At 41.8% G+C, this 25,885-nt stretch overlaps 1 protein-coding gene across 1 annotated transcript; it reads left to right on the forward strand.

The window, feature by feature from the left end:
• The first annotated feature begins 988 nt into the window (after nucleotides 1–988).
• LOC128255320 (uncharacterized) lies at nucleotides 989–25,861 on the forward strand. The gene is given in 15 exon segments (XM_052984847.1): nucleotides 989–1,663; nucleotides 9,966–10,375; nucleotides 18,761–18,831; nucleotides 19,056–19,153; nucleotides 19,536–19,701; nucleotides 19,703–20,105; nucleotides 20,108–20,682; nucleotides 20,684–20,984; nucleotides 21,065–21,508; nucleotides 21,656–21,780; nucleotides 21,782–22,229; nucleotides 22,290–22,506; nucleotides 22,633–22,853; nucleotides 22,922–23,091; nucleotides 24,371–25,861. Coding segments are annotated over 14 exon segments (4,119 nt in total). The 5' UTR covers nucleotides 989–1,663; nucleotides 9,966–10,176; the 3' UTR covers nucleotides 25,052–25,861.
• Nucleotides 25,862–25,885: the final 24 nt, after the last annotated feature.

Consider the following 25,885-nt stretch of genomic DNA (forward strand, 5'->3'; position numbering starts at 1 on the left):
AAATTCACAAATTGCCGTTTGAAGATTTTTGGTGAATAGTTTTTCTAACTTTCAAAATCAATCGATTATTTAGTGCTGACATTTCACGTTCCATTCAAGTTCTGAATCATAAGCTAACAACTGCTCTGCCATTCCCGGAAGACGGATACTGCGTGCATTCGATTTACACGGTTCTTGGTATACCAAGGATTGGCCTAAAAGTTTTTGTTAGAATCTACTAAGTATGATGCTCAGAGGATTGCAAAAAAAAAAATGTTTCATAATGTTGTTATTTGAGGTGATCGGTGTATAAACCTCTTAATTAATTGGTTTTGTAATAAAAGTTGTATTTATAATGACACTGTAGAACTTAAAAAAACCAAAAGGTATAAAGTGTACATTAAAATCTTGTGAGCATTAGTTTTAAGCCTAATACAATTCAACCCAATGAGCGATTGCGGTTTTAAAGAATTTTAGTGGTTGGCACAAATAAATCCAAATACCTATTCTTCTTACAACGGAACTGAGATTCCTATTGACCGTCCTATAAACCAATATCAACAGATTATTCGGAGTGGTATATATTCATAACAAAATCTCCAAACCGTATTGGATTCTATTCCAAAAAATGTGAAAAAATGCTTATACCACCTATTAAATTTGCTTTATATCTGATTCGTGTGTTAAAAGTGTGTTATGTTCTGTTCTGAATGGTGTGATAATCATTTTGCTGAATAATTCTGTCCTTTTTAATCAAAGCTAAACATTTCACTGGCCCTATGTGATGATGTAATACATGGACAACCCTTTACCCTCAAACCCTTTATCAAAAAAACAAATTCGTAAATTCGTAACTCGTGGACGTCAAACGGCAGCCCTGGTCGATTCGAAGCCGCTCTTTTCGCGTTGCCAGATCCGTGGGAAAACAATCGTTAAGAGAGAGAGAGAGCTTCTCGGAGAGCTTTGTGGTGCGGGTGCCGAGATCGCCTCACCTGCAAGCCCGCGACCAGATCTTCAGTTTCGATCGAGACGGCACTTGAGTGCGGACGTGTGGTGCGCTTGGACTTGCGATTTCCTTCTGTGTTGCTTTGCGGTGTCGTCGCCTCGTCGTGCCTTCCGGAGCGTGGATCCCTTGGATTTTTGCGGTCGTTGTGCAAGTGCGCGGCAGTCACGTACAGCCGTTGCAGCAAAACAAAAAAAAAAAAACAAAAAAAAAAAAACATAGGAACAGACTAGCGAACAAACGCCAGAAGTATCCAAATCAATGTGGCAAATAGTGTACTTTCGATGCGCGCTCGTTGATTGATTAACACATCACCTCCCACACACACTCCAATTACCTAGTACACAGTACCCAGTACTCGCTTACCTGTGGGCTGCAATCCGCTGCAATTGCAATTGCGCGGTGTGCATCATCAGCGGAGAACGTTAAAAATCGTTAAAAGTGCCGCGACTGCATTGTTTTGACTTTGATCGTGTGTCGTGGTCTCCGCTTCTCGACCCCCCACCCTTCACACCATCCCTTCGACGAAGCGCATGCGTGCTGTAACTTTTGATTAGCTCCGCAGTCGGTCTTGGATTTGGATTTTAACTCGGATTCCGATTCGGATCTTTCAGTGCGCCTGCGATTTTCGTTACTTATAGCCGCCCACATCTCGCCCTGGCATTCGTTCTCCTCCTTCAGGTGAGCCTACGAGGAATGTTTACTCCTCGAAACAAATATGTATGAATTTTGAAGTTAATGATAGAGGACTCCAAATTAAATATAAGGCCTATATGAATCGGGTGATCTGTTACACACAAAAAAACGACATCAACACGAATCGATTTAGACATTAATTGGTCGGCTTGAAAATCCTTTAATAAGCTACCTGCCAAGTTAATATCAAATTTGTATTAATTGAACACACAAATAGGGTCAATTAAAATTCTACTTTTCAAAATGGTTCGTAAATGTTTCTCTAAATTTGGAAATAAATTGATAGGTACTTGAAACTGTTTCATCAAAAAATTGTATTAATTTTTGTACACTAGATGTTTTTAAAAGCTTACCTTTTATGTCGCTTTCGTAAGAATAACCAGTTAAATAAACAGGTAATTCATTTTGAAAAAAAAATATTTAACTCATGTAAAAAAGTTATTAGACAATTTTAATTTTTGTTTTAAATTTAAATACTATTTAAAACAACATTTTAAAAATGAATAACTTAAAAAATAAATAATTATTAGCGACTGAATAAAATAAAAAATGTTTCCAAAAAATAAAAAAAAATCTGTTAAATAAAAAACAAGATTAACAAGAAGAGTAAAGTCTTGGTAATTTAAAACACACTTTAAAGTTTAAACTCCCTGCCTTCAATATTTTCGTTTAAAAATAACTTGTGACCATGTACTTTACCAAGAAAAAGAAGCAGAAGGAATGCACGATGAATTGGTAATGCAAACGGGCGCTCATTTCGGGATTCACTGCACATGCCACAGCGGAAGATGGAAAAAAAGTGAAATTCACCACAAACCACTGTAATTATAGACACACACGATACGCACACTCAGTGCCAGGCATAATTTATTGCATATTAGCGTTTGGCAGCTGACAGCTGCTTTTGGGATTGTTCTCCGGAGATCGATGTGGGCCGCCAGAACCGAGGCTGTGGCAGATGAGATCACTTCTAAAAACCGAGGCCGGGCGAATCAGCCAAGAATGGCCGAAACGCCAAAATCGCGTATGCGTTCTGTAAGTCCATTAATCACAGCCGAATAAAAAGAAATGTCGAACTCGCTCTGAGTCACCTGTATTTCGGAGACCAACTCCGTTGGCGACTTCTTAGCTTTCATTAGTCTTCCCTATCCAGCAGCGGAATCTAATTAATTCTCCTTTGTTTTCATCACCTCGATAACTGTTTGTCTCCATACCATTTAAGCCGCTTAGCCAAGATATCGGCTAATGGTTAAACTCTCTGCCGATCAGACAAGAAGCTAGATTTCGGTACATAGAAAAAAATAATGTTAGCAGTTGACTCGCTTCACCTTCATTTTTAATTTTAATGTTTTACATTAACAAAATGTATGTAAATCGCTATATCATGGCCTTAAAAATCAGTCCTGTTTTAAATTTATTCCTATTTTTTTTAGGATAACGCTTAAACAAGAGCTAGGCTAGATTTGGTACACTTCTGTGCGACTGAAACTTGACTTATAAGTGATTTTTTTGTTTTTTTACATAAATATAAGTTATAAGGTAACCAGATATAAGAATTTCAAGCACACTAAAGTGATGACCATTATATGATTTATTATTCTTCCGAGTTCTATCGATTTGTCCAATCGCCGAGTCATGCCAAGATTGGACCGCCGGAGAAACAGAAACCTAGGCAGATGTGACCTTGAGGGTAATAACTCCCGCGACTCGCGGCTCTGTTAGTCATGCCCGGAATGCAGCCGAGCAGCATTGGCAGCTGCAAAGGCCAAAACCGGATGGCATCCACCAACATCTAACATCTAATGTCGAACACTGGCACATGAGCTCGTGCGAGTCTGTGTGAGATTGTGGCAGGCTGCCCACACCACGCAGGTTCTCCCTGAGCCTCAGCCCCCATATTATTTTGGGGGCATTATAAACGTATTTACTGCCGCTCATATAAAACTCTATTATAAACATACTTATACGCAGCGAATTCCAGCGCCTAATAAACAAACATGCCAATAAGCCCCAAAAAATAACAGCTTAAAACAAAAAGCCATCAGGCAAAACAAAGTAGAAAAAAGTGAGAATGCGCGAGGGCAAACGAAACCAGAATCAGAATCTGATCCGTCGTCGTCGTTGGGCAGGTTTGTCTAATGGTCGTTTCGGGGGCTGGGGTACACTTGGCTAAATAAAACTGGTTGGTAACATATACACGGCACAGGTGGGGGGAACCTTGGAGCGCATCTTGACTCTTCAGACGTAATTTGAACTGTCAAAGTCGGACAAAAACCAATTTGTAATTTGTGCACTTGTTCAGGCCGAACCTGATCACATTCGGCCATACTATACATGTATGCCAGTTTTATAACAAATATTTCGCATTCATTTGCCAAATTGGTTATAATGGCAGTTAGTTGAATTTGTTATTGTTTTTATTATACTGTTTACGCTGGCCAAGTCGAGATGCTGCGCGTTTGTTGCCTAAGTCTTTTGTATTGGGTTCATATGGATTGGCATTTGAGCCGCGTGCGTTTCAATGCCGCGCATTTGTAAGCAGTCCGTGTAAATGGACATAATCGCATATCGGATTACGCAAAAGACCGTATCAAAACCAAACAAACACACAGCGGGCAAACAGCTTGCTTTAATTCACTTCAAATGCGTAAGGCATCCGTCGACTGACCTTAGATTTTTGTGGAAATCGCTGGCCAATTGCTGTCACACAATGACACACAAACGCGTCTGCCAAAAACATTTTGGTTTTTGCGAAACTTATTCTCCCGATCGGCCAACAAAAGAGAGTTAAAAAGCATTTGCCGTTAACGACTTTCGAGCAAATTTTGTAAAGATTATATACGGGTATTTATGTAAAGCTCGGACAGGTTTCTGTAACTCATTAATAAATTAACAGGTGGATGCGACTGCGATTGTGATCGGGGACGTCATTGCGATCGTCTGACGCCAATCGCTGGGATGAATTTGCACAAATTTTGAGCCGGGAGAAGGGTCGAGAGTGTATCCCGCAAATGATTTAATGTTTAAAAATACGATTGGCGCTTCGATCGGATACATTTTTATAGCCAAAGTAATGTCGTGAACGTGAGTCTAGCTACTGTGAAAATCTCTCAATTGACAAGTCTGTTACTCTGTTAATAAATATTAAATTATTATCAATAAAATACTACTGCAGTGAAGAAGAAATTACTTTATAACAAACTGCCTCATTTCGTACACATATTTCCTCTTAAGTTACTTTGTACATATTTAGTATAATAACATTTTTGTCTGTTTATTTTGAGCAATTTTTTACATTAAGGTTCCAAGTATCAAAGTAACTTCTCCTATGACTATCATTTCGAATTTAACTAGCTTTTTGGGTAATCCACCTAAGTGAGGGGCAAACAAAATAAAGCTGTCAGTGATTTTCCTGCTGCTCTTAACCCGCCTGCCTTCTAATATCAAAAGCCCACTCAGCCGAAACGACCATCATTTAATCTCGCTGCTGTCTGTATGAAATATGATCTTATAGGCAAAGCTCACTACGGCTGTGGGTACAAGTACTTTGGATGGCTCCCGCCAGTTTAGAGATCAAGTTTAACGGCCATAAAGCGACAGCAAATAAACGCTTGTTTGTTTGTTCGCTTGTTAGCCGTGGCTTAACCCTTGGTCTCACCCTGACCCCACTGGTGACCCTCCATACCAAACCCGTGTAGCTCGTTCTTGTGAAAGTTAAAAGAAAGAAATCAAGAGCCGAACGACGAATTCATTTAATTTCGGAAATACTTATGCCGAAAGCGAAAGACCCCCGAAGTCAAACTGGCTGCACCAGTTCCACGGGATTACACGGTTCCACTATGCAAATCAACGGAAATTAGTCGCAATGTTAATATATCGAAAACGTGGGGGTCTTAGCCACATATATTTGAAAAATCCAAATATGGAATCATTTGTCAACTCATTGATGGCTTAATTTTCATAATTGATAGAAAACCATCGAAAATGATGGCGAGCGGGATTGTTTACTTTGTGTGTGTTTACTTTTCCTCAGTTGCATTCCAAGGCATCCAAGTCGAAATCGAAGGTGAAATAGAAAACAAACACAATTCAATGAAAAACTTGGATTCGGACGAGGAAACTTTCACTGCGAACCGAAGATGTCATCGGTGCTCTGATGTGTGGACTCCGCCAATGGAATTGATTAACGAGCATTAGCACTTTTTATAACCGGGAGCTGACTATGGTGGCTCCTTGTGCCAGTAAAACCAATTCAACCAGACTGATGTGGTTAGCAAACACAAATACAAATTTCTGAAAATATAGCTTAAACTCATTTGTATCCATTTAATATTCCTATTTAATGATAAAATGTTTTTTCACTGTGTACATACATCTTTACCATACAGTAATTATAATGAGCCAACTTGGCACACATGTTTGTCAATCACATATTATCGACGACTCCCCGTCCAAGTTCGGTGGCGGATTCGTGGTGCGTGACATTAAAGTTGAGAAATTTCGCGCAAATAGAAATCCAAACACGAAATGTTTAAGTCAAACAGCATAAAAAGCAGCACTCGCATAACCATCATGACGAGCTGATTTTCGCACCACACAGCAGCCGCAGATTTGTTTGGCTCAAATCGAGTAGCCAGTCACATGGACCGTTAACAGCCTCTGGCCAAAATCCACACATCACCCATACGCCGGGTGGTGCGACAAGTCGAACAGTTCGTCAAAAAGGCCCGATTAGAAAGTCAGGGTGCTACGCCAGCTTGCTAATCAATTTCTGGAAAATTTTCAATTTTTTTTTTCAATTTGGCTAGTTGGAAATTTAGCTATTCGTGGCCAATTGTTGCCTTAGATTTGTAGTAAACATAAGACGCTATCTTATGCCATCACATACAAAAGGAACAATCTCAAATAAGTTATATAGAATACAAAATGTGACACAAATTGGGGGCTTTAAGTACATATGCATTTTTGTTTTTCCTTTTGAACGGCTGTTCATTACATTAATGTCTTGGAGATACACGTAAGCACGACTACTAAAACAAAATTTAATGCAAATCTAAAGAATGGAGTAGTTATTTACTTAAGCGATTATATGTTGTGATGTTTTGAAAAATAAGTTAGCAGTTGTTGTGGGAGTAGTCTATATTAACCTAATTTGCAGACAAAGGCCTGCACCAAAAATCCTGCACTTCAGTGTAATTATAAAAAAACTCGATTACAATTTATTTTCTTTTTGAATGCAATAAATAAAAAACTGATAATTGAAATTAACAAGAATTATTGTAAGCTCTCATAAGCGTTTCAAAACAATTCCATAACCATTGTTTTTACTTGTTTATTTTAACAAATCTCTGCCATGTTGTCTTCCTTGTTAACCTCTTCCTTAGCCGCTAAGTGGTTACACAATGGCCAATGGCCAACTCGGTCGATTTAAAATCAATTTCAGGCATTTTACTTAACAATTTTGTACTTATCTAGCCGTGTTGCTGGCTGCCTGCCATGTTATTCTCTAATTTGGCTGGCTGAAAATGGAGCGCGCGCGCATAATTCCAGTGAAGTATTTTGGTCAAGAGTGTGCCGCAGATCGGGCTCTAATTTCGGGGCTTTTGGGAGCGGCCATAGGCGATACACTTGCCGTCCCAGAGTCCGACTTTGGCCGGGTCCGAGATAGCATCGATTTATAGTCGATCCATTAATAGTTGACTATATTTTGTTTTGGGGCCAGTAACCGGTTTCCGGTGCTTATGCACTCACACAACGATGCTGAGGCCGACTCAGTCACAGATACAAAATCAGATACAAATACAGATACAGATGCAGATACATGTACCGCGGCTGGCGTATTTTGAAAATCGTATCTGAAGCTCAACATGAATGAGCTTTTCGAATATTTCGTAACCAGTTGGACTGCATTTTTTCCACTCGCTGTCGCCGTGAATCGAACATGAGTAGCGTGGCCAAATGTTTATGTCCGCAGCTCTGGCTGGCCATAATCGATATGTCGTAGAAGCCGAGTCAAGTGTTCTTTTTAATCCAACGTGTTTCGAATCGAATCGAGTTGAAGACTTTAATTTAATGGCGTGTGAATTGCATTCGAATACGTTTCGCTCTGGCATATGCTCTGTGGCCAAGCGGTCCGTTAATTACATCTCAGTTCTAATTAGTGGAAATGCAAAGCGCTCAAGAGGCAATTCAATTAATGTAATTGCTCACCTGAGCCCCTTAAGTCAGCTTTAACTTCCACTCCAGACTCGAATCGTTTTCCCCTAGTCAGTTGTTGGGTAATGAACCTCGGATTTGGCCAACTCATGACAGCCCGACCAGCCAGTTGACTCGGCATCACGCAGACTTATTTCAAAGAATGGCTCGCAGCCCGGAGTTTCCCACTTTTCTTGGCAACTGCGTCTCCAGCTGGGCGCCATTAGTTTTATTTTGGTCGCGTTTTGCCCCAAATGTGGGCATATTGGATTGCACGAAAAAGGCAGATCACTTTCAACATTATATAAATAGATCAAACTTTAACGTATTAAGGGCAGATTTCTTAAAGACAGTGGGTACTAATTAGATTTGAACTCTACCTTTCATTGCAAAATCTTGGGGGTCGAAAACAAGTTTGGTAATTATGATTTCAGTTTTTGCAGCCTTTTTGAAGACAACCAATATTTGCGACATTCTAGACATATATAAACTAATATTTTAATTTTTAATGCTGTTTTAGTTTAAAATATTTCTAAATTAAATTGTCTAACAATCCTATATTTAGAAAAATCTTTCACTTAAACCGAAAATAAAACTCAAAATGGTTTAACATTTTAAAAAAGTTCTGATCTTACTTAAGAATGCTTTTACAGTACAAGATTCTTTAATAAAAAAGTAATAAAGTTGATCTTCGAAAAATTGTATTGTGCTTGTTTAATCATAAAAAACTTTTTAAATTACTTTTTTTTAAATATTTTTCTTAGTAATCATAAAAAAGAAAATAAAATCCAATTTCCAATTCAAATTTCAAGCTTAAGTTCTAACCCAGTTGCGAAGACTGCTCCAGATACTAGTTTAATGCGACTCCATTTGTTTGTGTGCCCCGTCTTAATTAACATTTTTTACATGCTTTTCGATTTTGTTTTGCTTTGGCGACTTCAATGTCAAGCCATGTGGTCGTCACAGTCGATGTTGCTGATGTTGTTACCATTGTTGCTGCTGCTCTCAATGCCAGACAGTTGATGTTTCTGTTGCTGTTGCTGGCCAACACCGGAGCCGTAGTAATCAAAACCAAACGAGGCGGTCACCCAAACGCGGCAGCTGCCGCCTCGGAAGTTGGCTGCGGCTACCGTTATGGCTTATAAAAATGTTTATATATCTTATATAGATATTTCTGGGGGTCTGGCATTGGACAATGACTGGTTGATTACCGCTGCTTACCTGGGATGTCACTAGCAAAAGTGGAGCACGGCGGAGTGGAGTGGAGTGGAGTAGAGTGGTGGTCCAGTGGTCAAGTGGCTGCCCGTTCTCATTCGCGTTAGTCGCAGAGATTTTCGCCAATCAGCCAGGCCCCGAGACCAACTAACACCAATTGTCGTTGATTTATCTTGGGGCAAGAAAACAGAGATTTCATGCAGCATGCAATTTGCTTGTCAAAACTGTGGCACCATTTTCCATATCCAAACAATTGGCCCGGCCGTGCCACATTTTTACGCCCATTTCAACGCCATTTGTTGTCGTTTAGTCCGGAGGCCAGACCAGAAAAAAACTAAGACACCAAGAAACCAAAAAACCCAGAGCAGGTAGCTTGGGCCCCTGATTTATGTCGTTTCATTAGACAAGCTTTTTGCCGGACTTCGGGGCTAGACACTCGTCTAATTGCCCAAGTATCTAAGTATCTCAGAGTTTGGAGTTTGGCTCTTTGGGGGGCAGCTGTCATTGGCTTTGATTAGTTTGTTGAACGCGGCAAGACCTTCGATTTCACTCAGCAGCGAAGGCGTTGGACATGGCAAATTTATGTGCCAGTGTATAGTAATTCCGATCGAGCATTGAACCGCGCTTTAGGAGGATCACTTGGATGTATCTGCCTGTCACACTGAAAATCCGCAACAAAAATAAAAGAGAAACGTATCTTTCGACACTTTCTGAAAAAGAAACTTTAATGGACTTGTGGGAAATTTCCTTGTCATTGTTTGGCCAATGCAATAAATCATTTTCACAGATCCATCTGGCAGATACTCTAGCCCCAAAAAAGTGATGCAATTCTCGGCTAATAAATATTTCTATATTTCTATAAATTGCCTTCTTTCAGAGTCAACCGTTGGCAGCTGAGATGTGCGTCCAATTTGTGGCAAAATTAATTATATAATTTATAAAAACACCGCCAAAATCCCCGTAAAAATCAATTGCACAAAAGAAGAGAAAGAGAAGCGCTTGAATAGACACGCCACGCGGTGCTAATGCGAAAGGAAACTCCCCGACAATCGACGCAAATTGTAAAGAAATAAATTATAAAATACAAAATGTCTATAAATAATACAAGACATTCGCCATTCGGATTTCGATTCCGATTCGCCCTCCTGGTGCTCGCCGCCTGGTGCTGCTACCTCGGAAACTTCGGATCGGAGGCCCATGTGGCCCTCACCTATCCACCTGCCCGCAAATTCGATCTGGACTTTCTGGACAATGCGCGGACGAAGGCGCCTTGTGGCATGCCCAAAGGTAAGTGTTCTGCGGGGAGCTTTGTTTGTTGGGAAAGTGACCTGGATTTTGGATAACCTTAAATGGTAAAACAAGTACACTGAAAAAGTTTAAGCAAATCTGTATTAATTTGTTACGATTTTATTCGTAGGAACATTTTGCACAAAGTAAATTGATTTATCTTTTTCAAATAAAATGATATCAATCATGACACATTTCTAATCATTTTTAAAAATAGCTTTAGATGTGTATTATTGTATGATACAAATATTTGGTTCATTTATTAATTCGTATCTCCAATAATTATCGCTGGTCTTAAAAATAATTTTGATTTCCTAATAACATTTCACATCAAAAGATGAGATAAATCTTTTGTGTAAAGGTATTTTTTCCCTGTTCAAAAGCATTTCCCCGGCTTGGTTTCGTTCGTGGGAAATACAGCTGCTGGAACAGGAGCAATAGTTGGCCCAGTTCCATTGAAAATGCATTTCCCAATTGCCGATCGTTGGCCAACTTTGGTTAGTTTACTCAGTTCGTCTGCCAGGCACGCTTTGATTATAATATTATGGCTTATTATGGCTGGTTATGTGCGCTTTGTTTGTCGACTGTAATTGGTCAAGCACGTTCAATTTACACATACATCTATTAATACAGTGCGTTTCAAAAGCTTTGATGAGAGCTAAATGATGATAGGAAATTATGTGCAACATCATACTTGAAACATTTAATTTAATGATATTTTTTAAAAGTCTGATTGCAATACAAACTTCAACCAACAATGGAGGGTTTGTTCCAAATATATTGCTTACCTTCAACTGGAAATAACACTTAAGCTTAAATGGTTTTGGCAAATGGATCTGTGCGTTTATTGGCGTTCTGTTAAATTTAACCAAAATAGATTCTTAAAGTGTTTACCTTCAGTTTGACCGATTACCATTTCCTGTAGCTTATAAAAAGTTTTAAAACTATTTTCTGTTACCTAATTGGCCATACACAATACCAATCAATAAAACTTTGTTCAATTGGGTAATATTAGATTTTTTATAAGTCGAACCACAATTTTGTCTGCAATTTGCCCCAAAATGAATATGCTAGCGTTATGAAAGCTTAACTCAATATAAAAGTTTGGCAACCAATTGCAATTGGAAGGCTTTAATTCATAGAAGCCAAGTTATACACACTTCGAAACCTTGAATTTATGTAAATAAAATCGATTTATGTCATTCAAGTGGGTCTGCTAATGACTTACACCTGTGAAACGCACTGCATGTCGGTTAAATGTATTCATAATTCAGAGACGTGCAGTTTGCAGCTGAAAAACTTTTGCTTTTGCAGTGGCTTGCATAATATGCATATGCTTATGCTTCGTTGTTATTGTTATGTGCGGCATCTTGCTCAATGCTACTTGCCGCGTTGTTATTGTAGCCGCGGCAGCAAAGTGTTACCAATTAATTTGCATATCGCGAGCGAGAGAAGCAACTCGACCGCCATTCACTTGTTCGCTCGCAGGTGTGTGTGTGTGGGGATGGGGATCCACAGCCCAAAAAATTGGGTCACACAAATTATGAGCATTACGATTATGATATTCGGTGGATCTCTTGTGTGCGAGCGCCCTGGAAAAATGCACTTTCGAAAATAAATAAAAATAACACCTTTGCGCCGGCTCTTGAGTTTTGACATTTGATTGCGTTGATTCAAGACGACGGGCTGGCTAAGTGCTGTTTTCTGTGGGATAGTCCCATCGATACTGTTTGCATATCAATTATAGACACTCGCAGCCGACAATTGCCTTGAGATGGTTGGTAATTGGCAACTGCCAACTGGCAACAGCCACACGTGTGCCGCATCAAAATGCCAAATCAATTTCCATGGATATGTCCATAAAGTATCGCACACACTCGAATAATGTGCAAAGTGTGCATATATACACTGTACAGAGTGTACAACCCGTTGAGCGACATTTTTGTGCGCAGCACTTTTGCCCATATTTTTATTTCCAATTTCATTTTCATTTTCGTTTGCCGTTTCATTTCATTTCGCTTTGTTTTGCCTGGTTTCTTAATTATATACGCGCGCGCGAACATTGCGTATACGCAACGTGGGCAACGGTGGCACGTTTCACCCATTTTGGGGCATAACAACTTTTGCCTTCGCCTGCGGCTGCTGTTTTCAGTTTTCATTTTTCCGTTTGCTGTTTGCCGCTCGCTGCAGCTTGCCAAACGCGTCTCGAGTTGGCCAAAAGCTGGTCTGAGCCATGGCAACTGCAACTGCAACTGCGGTTTGGGGCTACTGCTGCTGCTGCTGCTGCTGCTCCAGCTCACTGCCTGCCTTGATGATGATGTATGCGCCGACGAGAGGCAAAGTGGAATGCAACATGCTGCAAGTGAAAAACTTTCACTTGTGCATTACGGCACACAGAAGTCGCCGGGGGCAGAGCGCGTTGATTGGCTAGCGGTGGGGACAAATATTCCGGCCACAAACCGCGATTACGGCATGACGAAAGTGTTAACCACTCTATCCATGGACGTAGACAGAATCAATTTGTGGTAGCGAATAATTAGTAATATTTTGTTTTGGATAAAAGAAAATATTGGATGTATAAAATCAGTGTAGGTGCTAAAATGCTATGAAATGTGATCTTTGGAAATATATTGGCATAGTTTTAGAAAAGCTATTCAAAATCTAGCAAAAATCACCATAACTTCTCAACGACTTACAAACTAAATATTTAAAATATATATTTATGATTATTACAAACTTTTGGAAAGCAAAAAATTTGCCTCAGAATCGCCTCAGAATTTGCCAAAATTAGGCATCGCTAGTCAATCTATGAGTTGCGGATATAAAATTGGAGATATGTATTTGAGGTTAAAAATTTAAAAGGTTGATTTTAATTATTTTTGATCATAATGACTTTTCAATAAACTCTATTTCATACAGGAACATTTTAAAATCCTTTTAATTGAAATGGTGTTTAAACGCTTTCCCTGCATAATCTTACTTTTAAATTGGTTATCAAAGATATTATTATCATTCAATTTTAATAAAATACGCTTAAATATCAGTGGAACAAATTGGATTTAGTTCTAGAATTTTGTCTGACCATTATAACTGACACATCTGCCAAAACAATTTCTTAAACATAAGTTTCTTATAATTAAACCTTCAATATTTGAGTGGCATCCAACAATAGTAAAATTTGCCTATAAAATTTGTACTATTACGTTTCCAAAATGTAGTCTATCTACGCCCATGATCTAATCTGCAGATGGGCCGTTGTATCTGTACCTAACCGTGACAGCTAAATGAGGCTGCAGTCGTTGCTGCTGCGATGGTGCTGCCCTTTCTTGCGTCTGCCACTTGCAACTGGCTCACTGGGCCAAAAATAAACGCAGGCAAAGGCTTTGGAAATGGGGACTGGAGTGACTGACTGACTGACTGACTGACTGCTGACCTCTGCGCAGCATCTTGCATCTTGTTTGCATTGCGGCCACCCCTCTCAGCACATCTCCAGCCTCGTCTAATCCATTTCAATTTGTTCGTGTTTGGCACTCTTTTCCACAGCCTTTGTCTCTGTGTGTCTGCTGCTACACGATTTGTTTTGATTTGGCTTTGTTTTTATGTTGTTTTTTATGGCCGCAAGAGTCGACATGTCTGGTAATTGTCTGCTGGCGTGCTGAGCACGCTGGAATGGAGGTCAAGTTGTGGTCGCCTCTTGTGTCACATGTCGGAAGATGCCAACAGCTCGACGAACATCGGTTGGGCAATCCAATGGGGTTGACAAAACAGCGGTTTCGATAATTAGATGAGCAATCAGCTCAATACAAATGTCAATTAGTCGGCCACGATTGCAGCTCTGGGATCCATAATACAGCCACCGACTTGGGCAATATTCAATAAGCGCTGCCACAGATTTATCATCGCAGTGGCGGCGACAAAAACCCAAAGCCATTTATCACTAGAAACTGCAGTCGTTTGGCCAATGCCTTAAACTCATATTTCAGACCGAGATCCCCTTCGTTGGCTTTTGCTAAATCCTGTAGCGAAATGTCGCATTGTGGGCCATTCAGAATATCAATGAGAGCGACGGGCATAAGTGACATTTAAGCCGTCGCCACGGACCTCGCTACGTATACGTAATATAGTTGGGGAATGCATAAGTAGCCACAGCACCACATGCACAGCACAGAACAAGCACACACATCTATCTATTTAAATGTATCTGCATCCCAGTCCAATCGGAGCCATAAATACCAGCCGGCAGGTGGTGAGGACTGAGGAGTGAAGTGTGGAGCAGTGGATCGGATCGGATTGGATTGGATTGGATTGGTTTGGCTTGGCCTGGCCTGACTTGGCTTGGATCCGTCGGAGGCCCCCTAAGGGGCTGGCCAAGACAACGTCACGAGCAATTAACTATAGCGAAACTCCTTTGACCACAGCAGCAGCAAACACCACAGGGAATGCAAATAGGGCACCGGGAGAAAATCGTTTATAATATCAGGACACAGACTTGGGTTATTGTCAGCTTATCCCTTTTCCTCAGCTTGTTCTTGATTTCTAAATAATTTGTGAAAATGAATTTTTTGTATTTAACAACTAAGGAACTATAATGCAGAATGAATAAATGGATAAATAAAACCAACCAAAAGCTATATCAGTAGATGAGTAAAACAATATTACACAAACATATTTAAAATATATTTGTATCTTTAAAGTAAACAAAGTTATAATAACTTAATTGTTGGGAGCCAAAAAAATAGAACTTGTATTTAGAAATATCTTAGCCTTATGCCATAATTTTAAAATTTAGAAAATGCGTAAGACAACTTTTTTTTTTTTGATAAACTGTCCTAAACTTTCTTTGCAAGAGGTTTTTTTCAGTGCAAACTGCATCAAAGCACGGCAAATATCGAGAACTGCAAAAGCTGGCCAAACGTTGGCCACTTGGTCAGGTTAATTTGCTGCTGTGGCTTCCTCGGCGTCGAACGGTGGCAACTTGCAGTCAGTGTAGGGTTGCCAAAGCGAAATTAATTTTATGGCACGTTACTTATGCCGCTCCACCCCTCCCCCTGATCCCCTTTCTCTGTGTTGGCGGCAAGAAATGCTGAAATTTATTGCCCTCCACGGCGCATGCGCAACGCTTCGTTAGCCGAGGAAAACGCTGCCTGGAAGTGTATTTGTCAACCTTTCGCAGTGCACCCTGTACTGGCAGTGGTCGGTATGGCGGAAGTCTTTGTTTACGGCTACGTGAGAGGCGTCGACCATATTTGGCTGCTGTTTTTTTTTTTTTTTTTTATAACGTGCTGTTGTAGTTGGCCCATGCAATTAGAATGCATGCAAGCGAACATTCTTCTATTTACAACAGCAAATTGTCTTGCCGGGGCATGGGGATGGTTTTTTGTGGCCTAGCGGAGTGGGGATGGAAGATGATGTAATGCCACCCATTATTAAAATGCCCACCAGGGTCTTCTACCCATGTACAGAGTGATGAGTTACCTCTTCCAAAGAACTGCTGTTCCTCAGTTCATTTTAATGGCTTTGTTTTACACAGAGGATAGGACTTAACTTTATGCAAGTGTCTGCTTTTCCAATAAGTGAAGCTTAATGCACATCCATAAAAGGGGAACCCTAGGGCAAACTTACATTTCATATTTATACTATATATCGGTTTAAAATACCATTAATGATTTACTGTTTTATTATTTATTTGCCGTCATTACATGAGTTATTTTTAAAGAAATCTTATTATTTAAAGTTAATTGAATATAAATAATACAAATAATTGATTAAATAACTGTAATAATTAGTAGAAATCAACGGTGCGGTTCAAGCCATCAAGGTTTAAATACTAACTTTTATAGTATACGTAAAAATAGTTAGGGTTATTTTTTTTTATTAATTAAATATAATAGTTGTCGGAGTCTTTTAGTTATATAAATGATATCATGCCCCTTACAAATAAAATTTGCCTTAGGTATTATGTTAAACAATATAACAATGATTTGTATATTTTATTTTAAAAGTGGAACTTTTATGGTTTCTTTCTGTTAAACAAAATTCTTTCCATAGCAGTTATTATTTGACAAATACATGAAAAAACAAAAAAACTATTATTGTTAAAAAAACATTATCCGTTATTTTTTCATATATTAAGTTACAAAAAACCCAAGGTTTGATAGACTCTGGGAAATTTAATATCGATATGCCTTCAGCGTTAGACCACCATAATTCAATCAACACACTCAGCCCCAAAAACGCCTCCCTCCGCCGATCGATGGAATTCGGCTTATAATTCGGATCAAATTAGCCGAGTTTCCAATCAATTATAAACCGATTTCACGCGCATCTCCGCCACAGATGAGGCGGCCAGTCAAGGCGGCCCCGACCGATTTGAATCCAGCGAGCAAGCGGGCTAGCGGGACGGACTTTCGAAATGGCCAGACGACGCCGGCGAGTTCAAGCTCAACCAGCAGCACACAGATACGAATATTTCAGCAGCCTCCAAAAACAAAACGCAAAGGTGAACAACTTTCGCGGGCCTGATCATGGGAAATATGACGGAGTAGAGGCGAAACACGAAAAAGCGTACAAAATATTAACCAGACAACTCCAATTGGACTTGGGCCTGGCTTCGACCGATCGGCCTCGGACCATGGGAAACATACAAAAAAAAAAAAAAAGTGGAAAAAAGACCTGAAAAACACCTGCTAATTTGGTGCATGGATTCAGATGCGATTCAGATTCGGATACAGGTCGAACAGCTATGGTGGCCGCCCCTTTTCGGGCATAATTTGTCTGTTGTTTCGATTTATTAATGGGAACACTTGATTTATCCACCGATAGTCGCTTAACCCATTTCTCGATCTGGTTTGGCGGCTTTCCGTTTCGAGTCAAAACAAAGCGAAATCTGGTTGACTCATGGGAATCTGTGTGAGGTCTGTGCGGTCGTCAGGTGCAATCAAATGTTAAGAACGCAATGATCCGCATTCGATTCGATTCGAACTGATTTACATTTCCCAGTGGCCCAGAAAGTCAACCAGGGGAAGCCCAGTTCATTTCCAGTTGAGTGGAGCTCTGATTTTTCTCTGATGGTTGCGCAATAGAAACCAAGAGTTTTCCGCCAAGAACGAGCATCCAGTGACCCACAAATGGTACTAGCTGACTACGGAATACCCTTAAAAAATGGACTCTTAAAATGCGGTTTCTAAAGTTGCATCCAATGGATATACCCCCTCTTGGGGCATACCAAACAACTTGGCGTCATGTCCATCGCTTCGACTGTCAGCTTATGACCATATTGGGATGACCAACTGGCAGCTGCACGACCATTGAACAGCCATCGAATGACTCAAGTGGTCAGCGCTTTTTATGTTCCCAGCTTCTATGACTATGACTTTGGCTAACTTGGCTGCGCGATCTCGTGCCAGCAGTAATCATAATTTTCAGCTTCCTTATTGGCCGAGCCAAGCGCGGGGACATCGGGAAAGTGACACTCCTCCTTTCGCTTTCGCAGATCGAGCATCGCTATAACTATAAACGTTTAATGGCCTCAATTAGCGACTCGTTCGCCGAGTATTGGCTGCCAACGATGTGCGAGCTGGGCATTGATAGCTCCTCTTGTCCATCCAAGACACAGAGAAAAAAGATGATAGCATTCATTGACCATTATAAGATTTGTTGAAAAATAACAGATTTGTCTTATTTTTAAGTTGCAAAACTTTACACTATTTGTTAAAGAGTTCCACAAAGATTTTAGCGACTTACTTTCACACTTTTTAGGATTATGTTCTAGGGATAAGACTTCGATTCTTTTATACACAATTTGTAGAATTTTAATTTTAATTTAATTACGTTCCAGATTGTACCTTAATAGTGTTCTCTAATTTATAAATTGTATTTCCTGATAAGCTACAGATTTATTGGTTTCCAAGTCGCCTTAAGTGATTTCTGTGATAGCTTGCCTAGGAATTTTCGCTTGTGCAGCTGCATCAGCATCCCTGTCCCTCCAGTCAAAGCCCCATTCAGGTTGTAATTTTTCACAGCTGGTCAGCGGCGTTCAGCGAAGATTACCGCATGGGTGTTATGCAACAGACGAGTATGCATTTTGTCTGGGCAGGTTCACAAAGATGTTTTGGGGCTGGGTCTTTGCACGAACATACGAAAGTGTATGTGTACATGTATATGTAGTATATGGTGTCTCCTTAGCTGTCATGCACAATTTGGCGGGGAGTTTGGGAATCCATGATGCTGGTGCACTCGTTGCCATCCAATGCAGAACCAGTCCAAATCCAGGGGGAGTGGATTTAATTATGCGACTGGAGCTGGCCAAATAGGTGGCCCACGATGGCGACTGTCACCCGTAATCACCGGCCCACTGATCACGCTCTGATTTCCTCCTTCTTCCAGGCTCCATCCGCACCTCGCTGCTCTCCGGAACGCAGTTCAACGTCACCTGGCATCTGGCCTATGCGCACAAGGTAGGTGGACCCGGTGGAATGGGAGCAGGCACGCCCCTTTGGGGTTCATATCGCCGAGGCTCTAATTAGCCGAGAATCCATTCTCGAACGATTGCCTCACATGCACGCAGTCAAAGTCAAGCCCTGAGAGCCGAGATTGCCATGTTTGTGGCTGCACGACATCGCTTCACAAGTTCTCAGTCATTGTTTGGGCGCAACCATAATCATAATCGCATCTTTTTCAGGGCGGCTTTCGGTTGCAGCTACTGGATGCCCTCGATCGACCTGTCTTGGACCTAACGCCACATGTGAATAACTCGGAATTCGTGAGCACGGACGTCACGTGAGTTTAAATATCCAATTTGATTCTTATCCCAGAAATTAGGGTTAAGCTATTTGGACTAACTTAGTTAAATCAAAAACAAAACGAACGTTTTAAATAGAGGAGGAACCGTAATCATTAAACATAATATTTGAATACTCCATTCGTCAATATTAATAAGTCGGGAAAGGTTACCAACCCATAAATAAGAAATATTATTGTTTCCTTATTTCAAAATATATAATTAAAAAAAAACAAAAGCAATGATTGCGGATATAAAATAATTGTCTAGATGCAACCAAATAATATAGTTAAAAAAAAGTATCTTAGTGTCAAATTGAAACAAAACATAGGGTTCATTATAACTTTTCCACCTGACTTAAAACATCTTACTTTTTTACAGCGCTCAATCCTACCAGGTGAACATACCTAAGGACTTTGAATGCTTTAACTGCACACTTAGGCTGCTCCGTCAGGCTGATGAGTGGTCCACCAGCTATCGCTTTTGGTCCTGCGCCGATGTGGATATCAAGTTGCGCAAGGACTTCAAGGAGACCTGTTCCGGCAACTGGCAAGTACTTCCCCTCGCGATGCAAGTGCGACAAGAACTTCTACGGCCCGCAGTGCCAGTACAAGGATGAGTGCTCCGCCGACTCCGATTGTGGTGTCCAGGGCAAGTGCGTGGAGCACGGGGGAAGCTCGCTGCCCAAGAAGCAGTGCTACTGCAACTTTGGCTGGTTCGGAATCGGATGCAATAAGCGATCGCCCTACAAGACCACCAGCCTTGACCTCTCCGCTTATGCCAAAAAGGAGCTCTCGCCCGACTACCACATTTACTGGAGGCTGCTCGAGGAGCAGAAGGAGATCGAAATGGTGCTCAAGGTCAACAGCACTTCATGGGTGGGATTGGGTTGGAGGCCGCGTGGAATGACCCCGGAGTGTAGGAACTTCCCGCTAGTGCGTGACATTGGGGATTGACCACAACGGTAGAGGGCCCAGATCCGGTGCCCAAAAGCGAGCCGGAACCCAAGAGTGAACCGGAACCGAAGAGCGAACCGGAACCCAAAAGCGAACCAGAGCCCAAGAGTGAACCGGAACCCAAGAGTGAACCGGAACCCAAGAGCGAACCGGAACCCAAGAGCGAACCGGAACCCAAGAGTGAGCCGGAACCCAAGAGCGAACCTGAACCTAAGAGTGAACCGGAACCTAAGAGTGAGCCTGAGCCCAAGAGCGAACCGGAGCCCAAAAGCGAACCTGAGCCCAAGAGCGAACCGGAACCTAAGAGCGAACCAGAGCCTAAGCAGTTAGCCGAACTGCGAGCCGCACCGGAAACAAAGAGCGAGCCTGAACCCAAAAGTGAACCGGAACCAAAAAGCGAACCGGAACCAATGAGTGAACCCGAACCGAAGAGCGAGCCGGAACCGAAGAGTGAACCAGAGCCCAAGAGCGAACCGGAACCTAAGAGCGAACCGGAACCCAAGAGCGAGCCAGAGCCCAAGAGCGAGCCGGAGCCCAAGAGCGAACCGGAACCAAAGAGCGAGCCGGAACCGAAAGAGTGAGCCAGAACCTAAGAGCGAGCCTGAGCCCACTAGCGAACCGGAACCCACCAGCAAACCTGAACCAGTCAGCGAACCTGAGCCCACAAGTGAACCGGAGCCAACTACTGAAGCAGAACCCAAGAGCGAACCGGAACCCAAGAGTGAACCGGAGCCAAAGAGCGAACCGGAAGCGCAAAACACAAAATCGAAGAGAGTTGCCGGAGATTTCGCCCAAAAGCAAGGTGTCTCCTCCGTTTCCACCAGTGTTTCCTATCGCGTCAGCACCAAAGCAGATCGTCAACGCCGTGAAGCAGGTAAGGATCACTTTTTCAATAATACCTCGACAAAAGATTGTTCAAACCAAATACTCATTCTGTATGCTTTTTTTCCATAGAGTCACCAAAATACCGACTGAATCCGTACACACCACGACATGATTTTAACCCAATGGACTGCACGGACATCGTGATCGGATCAGCTCGAGGAATGGCCAGCAGGGTAGGTGACTATTACTCCCGTGACCGATCAACACCGCGCACCGATGATTTCTGGGGCGGCAAGTCAAACCTGGCTTTGGGTACGGGCTTTGAGGAGAACGGCGTGACCACGATCATCTTCCGAAAGAAACTGGTGGCCGACGAGCCCACTGATCACACCCTCGACGATGCCCTGACCCATGTGATTTGGGCCAGGGGCCAGGAACCGAAGGGTTATGTTCACGTGCCAGCCTCCGGTCTGGAGACACAACCCTCAACCTTAAAGGACTTCTATCAGCCAGATGAACTAAAATACCATGGACACCAAATGCAACGAGGTGTAACCCAGATCAACTTCTTTGGTAAGTAATCTAGATTCTAGAACGTAAAGCATTAATTATTTGGTTTTGATATCACTACAAACCAATTTCTAATCTTTATTTTAGTAAAAAGCTAAAAAGCCTCTTATTCATGCTCAACTTCATTATAACTATTTTTTCTTTAAACAGAAAAGGACAAGCCAGCCGCGAGCACAGACCGTAACGACCTGGGCACCAATGTTCTGGACAACGATTGCTTCGGCCACTGGAAGTATCCGTCCAGCTGCTCTCCCCAGGAGCACACCTGCGAGTACTTACGCCAGCTGGGAGACGGTCGGAAAGGGCGACGAGATGCGTTGGCACATTGAAACGTCGAACACGCAAACCTGGACGGGAATTGGCTTCAGCGAGGACCAGAGAATGTCGCAGACGGACGCGATCATTGGCTGGGTGGACGGACGCAGTGGAAGGCCATTCCTCATGGACACCTGGGTGCTGGGCTACGCTCCTCCGAAGCTGGACGATCGTCAGGACATCTACAACGCCTCCGGACGCATCGAGAAGGGCGTGACCATTCTGGAGTTCAATCGCAAGCGGGTTAGCAATGACGAACAGGATTTGTCCTTCACGGACGACCACTGCCTGTATCTGTTCTTCCCGGTCCTGGGCGGTGCCTTCAATGTGGTCAACAAGAAGATACGCAAGCACGAGCAAGTTCCTCCAGTCTCTGCGCAACGTGTCTGCATCAAGTCCTGTGGCAAGGGTAGGAGATCCTTACAAATATAAAGAGTTCTTAACTTATTGTGTTTGTAAAACTTCACAGAACTAGAATCCGTTTTTGTGGGCACCAGCACACCGGCTCCCAACCGACTGGTCTACGCCGTGGCCGTAAAACTGATGAACCTAGCCGAATCCTTTGAAGCTCCGAAGCCGGGAACTGTAGAGTTCAACAACCTGGCGGCCACCATATCGGATTCGTTCAATGGCATCCTAAGTCCTTTGACTGGTTACTATAAAACTGAGATTCTGGGTTTCGAAAAGTAAGTAGAATAGAATATATCTAAAATTATTTCCGAACAACACTAAACTACATTTGGTCGTTAAATATTTATTTCTAAATTTGTGTTAAATATTGCATTAAATTAATAAATATAAATTGTTTACAGAGAGGGCAGCACTATGGTAGCCAAGGTTCAGGCCATGTTTGACAAGGCGGACGTGGAAAAGATGCACGATTTAGAGACCAACACGGTGGATAAATCTGGTGAGGCAGCAGCTCAAAAGAACGCCGCAGCGATTCGTTCGGCCCTGAAGGACCAAATTGCCACCGGTCGAGTGGGTTCACTGACGGTGGATCCCCAGTACTTGGACTTTGAGGCATTGGAATGTAAGAGCCTTAATGAACACTACCATGTATCTATGGGCTAACAATTATGTTGTATTATTTTGTTGTAGACAAAAGCTCGTCAGAGCCCAATGCTAAGGAGACACTGCTCTCCTTCTTCGACCTCTCCGAGACACGATTGTACATCGTACTGGGTCTTATTGCAGCCCTGGTGCTTATCGCCTTAATTCAGGCCTTTTGCACGATTTGGAAGACGTCAAGAAAGAGCAAGAACACTAAGGTAAGTGCACAGAAAGTAACCCGATCGTTTGGGTCAGCATTAGCTTAGCCAACACAGAGAAGACGGATCATTTTATCATAAATGTAACAAACTATTTGGCATTACTATTGAAACAAGTACAAGTAAACACAGTACTTATTAATCAGGTTTATATTACACATTCCTTTAAAATATGAAATAGAACAGATATTTTGGTGGTTTTACTTCTCTGCGTCGGCGCGGCTTCTTTCATTCCTCTCTTATTAATCTTTCCCCATTGTACCCGTGTCGTTCAAAGCTTGTTTACGTAATACCCGAAGAGTGGCGCATGTACCAACAGCGACAGCACCAGCGCTACTATCAGCCCTCTAGCGATCTATAAAACTCACTCTACAAAACAAATTCAGATCAGATAAACTATAGACAATCCCACTGCCCGATCCACCTGTAACCCGAGCATCGGCTACAATTGCCTTAAGCGCATTTACGTTTTAATCCGAACCCATCTTATAGTTAGTTTAAGTACCGGAAACCCTTTGATTATTCTACTGTATCTGTATCTGTATCTGCAGTAGGTGCCGCGTTTATCAAAATTCAATAACCAAATGGGTAATTCAAAACTCTATATTTTCTTGTGGTATCTGTTTTTGTATTAACCATGTCACCTAACCCATAATATCAAATCACCTTGCCACTCTGGACGGTAATCTCTGATCTCCTCTATTTTCCCCACTTTCTCTGTATGTGTCTTAACATATTTCTGTGTTTCCAGTTTGTTCTAATCACATCCATTTCCCATTTCACATAATTTGTGTGCAGGATCTCCTGGCCAGTCAGCATTTGATATATGCTTAGAAAAAATGTCCAATCCTATTTTAGATCTCCAGCTGTCTTTCATCTTTACAAAACTTCACTGACTATTAACTCTAATTCTGATCCGAGTAAATCACACTGCATCGTAATTTGGTTAAAATTGAGGATTTGGCATAAACGCAAGCACAATGCACAAAGCAGAACAGTTTTTTTTTTTAATTATTTATTTTTTTTTATTTTAAAGGTTTTATTTTAATGCTACAAGTTTAAAACTTTTAAATTAGTGCGCTTGTCACAGTTAAACACACAAAAAATCAAATTTTCTATAAAGACTAAAATAATATTTTGTCTGCTTTAGTACATGGTCCACACGACAGTTCTCTAGTTCCCAACACCTAAAGATACCCACAACAAATGCTGACTGGTCGAGCGTCTTGAAACAAATAACTTAAAACTTAATCATGCTCAAATGTCTTTGTGCTTGCAGGAGAAACTGATCCAAAACTCACCCTGGAAGGAGTTTGCCTCGAACACCAACTACGCCTTTGATCCCTATGGCGAGACGGAGGAGAAGAACGCTACCAACAGCACGTCGACCAAGGAGAAGGGACGTCACCGCCATCAGTCGACCACGAGCAGCCAGCAGACCACGCTTCCGATGTCCCATTCGCCCACCAGCAAGTCCCAGATGTACTACGAGAGTCCCAATGGTCAGGGCAAGAACGGCGCCCATGCAAACGGCAGTCGCACCAATGGACGAGCCACCCAGGAGAGTAGCGTGGGCGGAGCAGGAGGAGCACCTGGTGGCGGAGCAGGAGGAGCACCCTACTCCCGCAGCTCGTACGCAGAGCGAGCATACTCCCTGCCCCGTCAGGCGCATCACTACCAACAGAGCCCGGCCAGCATGCAGCCGTCGGGCTACTACACCCACGACAGGCGGGCCGCTCGCCAGGGCAGCCGGGATAGGGAGCGAGAGCGGGAGAGGGAGGAGGAGCGGCGCCCGCGCCAGGACCGCGATCGCGACTCTGGGTACGATCGGTCGCGGGATGATCCACGACAGAACGGTGGATCCGACACGCCCGACTTCTACTTCATGCCCTCGCAGCGCAAGTATTCCGGGGAGGTAGTGCGCGTCTACGTGGACTACAACAAGGACCCGAAGCACTAAAGCTCAAAAAACACATCTGTTTATTTAAAGCTCGTTTTAAGTTCTACCATCTGTACTCCGTCCATCTGTTTAAGCGTCCGTTTCGAGTCACAGAAAAAGAAATTTGATTTGGTATCTTTTTAAAATAGGGCAATAGAGTTTAAAAACCTCTTATAAAAACTCAAAAAGTATGCAACACTATGTTTTGAATCCGGAAGTCTGAAGAATTCACTTCGATAGAAATTTGTATTGCATACTTTAGACACCATTGTAAAAGGTTTCTAAATTTTTACGGTAACATCACATATTATACTTTTGAATTGTCCTTTTTGATAATGTGAAAGTTGTCTTTTCGAACTGGGAATTCAGTTTAATTAAACATTTTTTTAAAATACATTGTTGTTCAATAATAAGTAATTAAAAATCCACATTTTTTTACCTATATTGAACAAATAATTCCAGGTTCGAATTTATTTAAAAAAGCTCCAATCGAACTCGATCAAACATTTTTCGGTGCACTCTTGTTTCCCCCTCTCCTTAGTTTCGATTTTGCCATAAAGCAGTTCCGCTGCAGCGGCGTTTCCAGGTGCGCAAGCTTTACCACAAAACGCACAACGCATGATTCCACAACTTAGTGAATTGTATATATTTTGCATAGACATTAAGCTCTTACAACGAGAAACAAAACAAAGCCACACAAATCACACAAATTATTAAGCAAACTTTGCAATTAGATACGTGCATTCAGAATGTTTTCGCATTGTTTTATCTTATATGTGCAAAGAAACATAGTCACTGTATTTAATCAAATTAAATATACGCATTAAGTACATATAAATAAAGTTAAGAACATTA

This window comes from Drosophila gunungcola (genome assembly GCF_025200985.1).
Source record: "Drosophila gunungcola strain Sukarami chromosome 2R unlocalized genomic scaffold, Dgunungcola_SK_2 000011F, whole genome shotgun sequence".
Lineage (NCBI taxonomy): Eukaryota > Metazoa > Arthropoda > Insecta > Diptera > Drosophilidae > Drosophila > Drosophila gunungcola.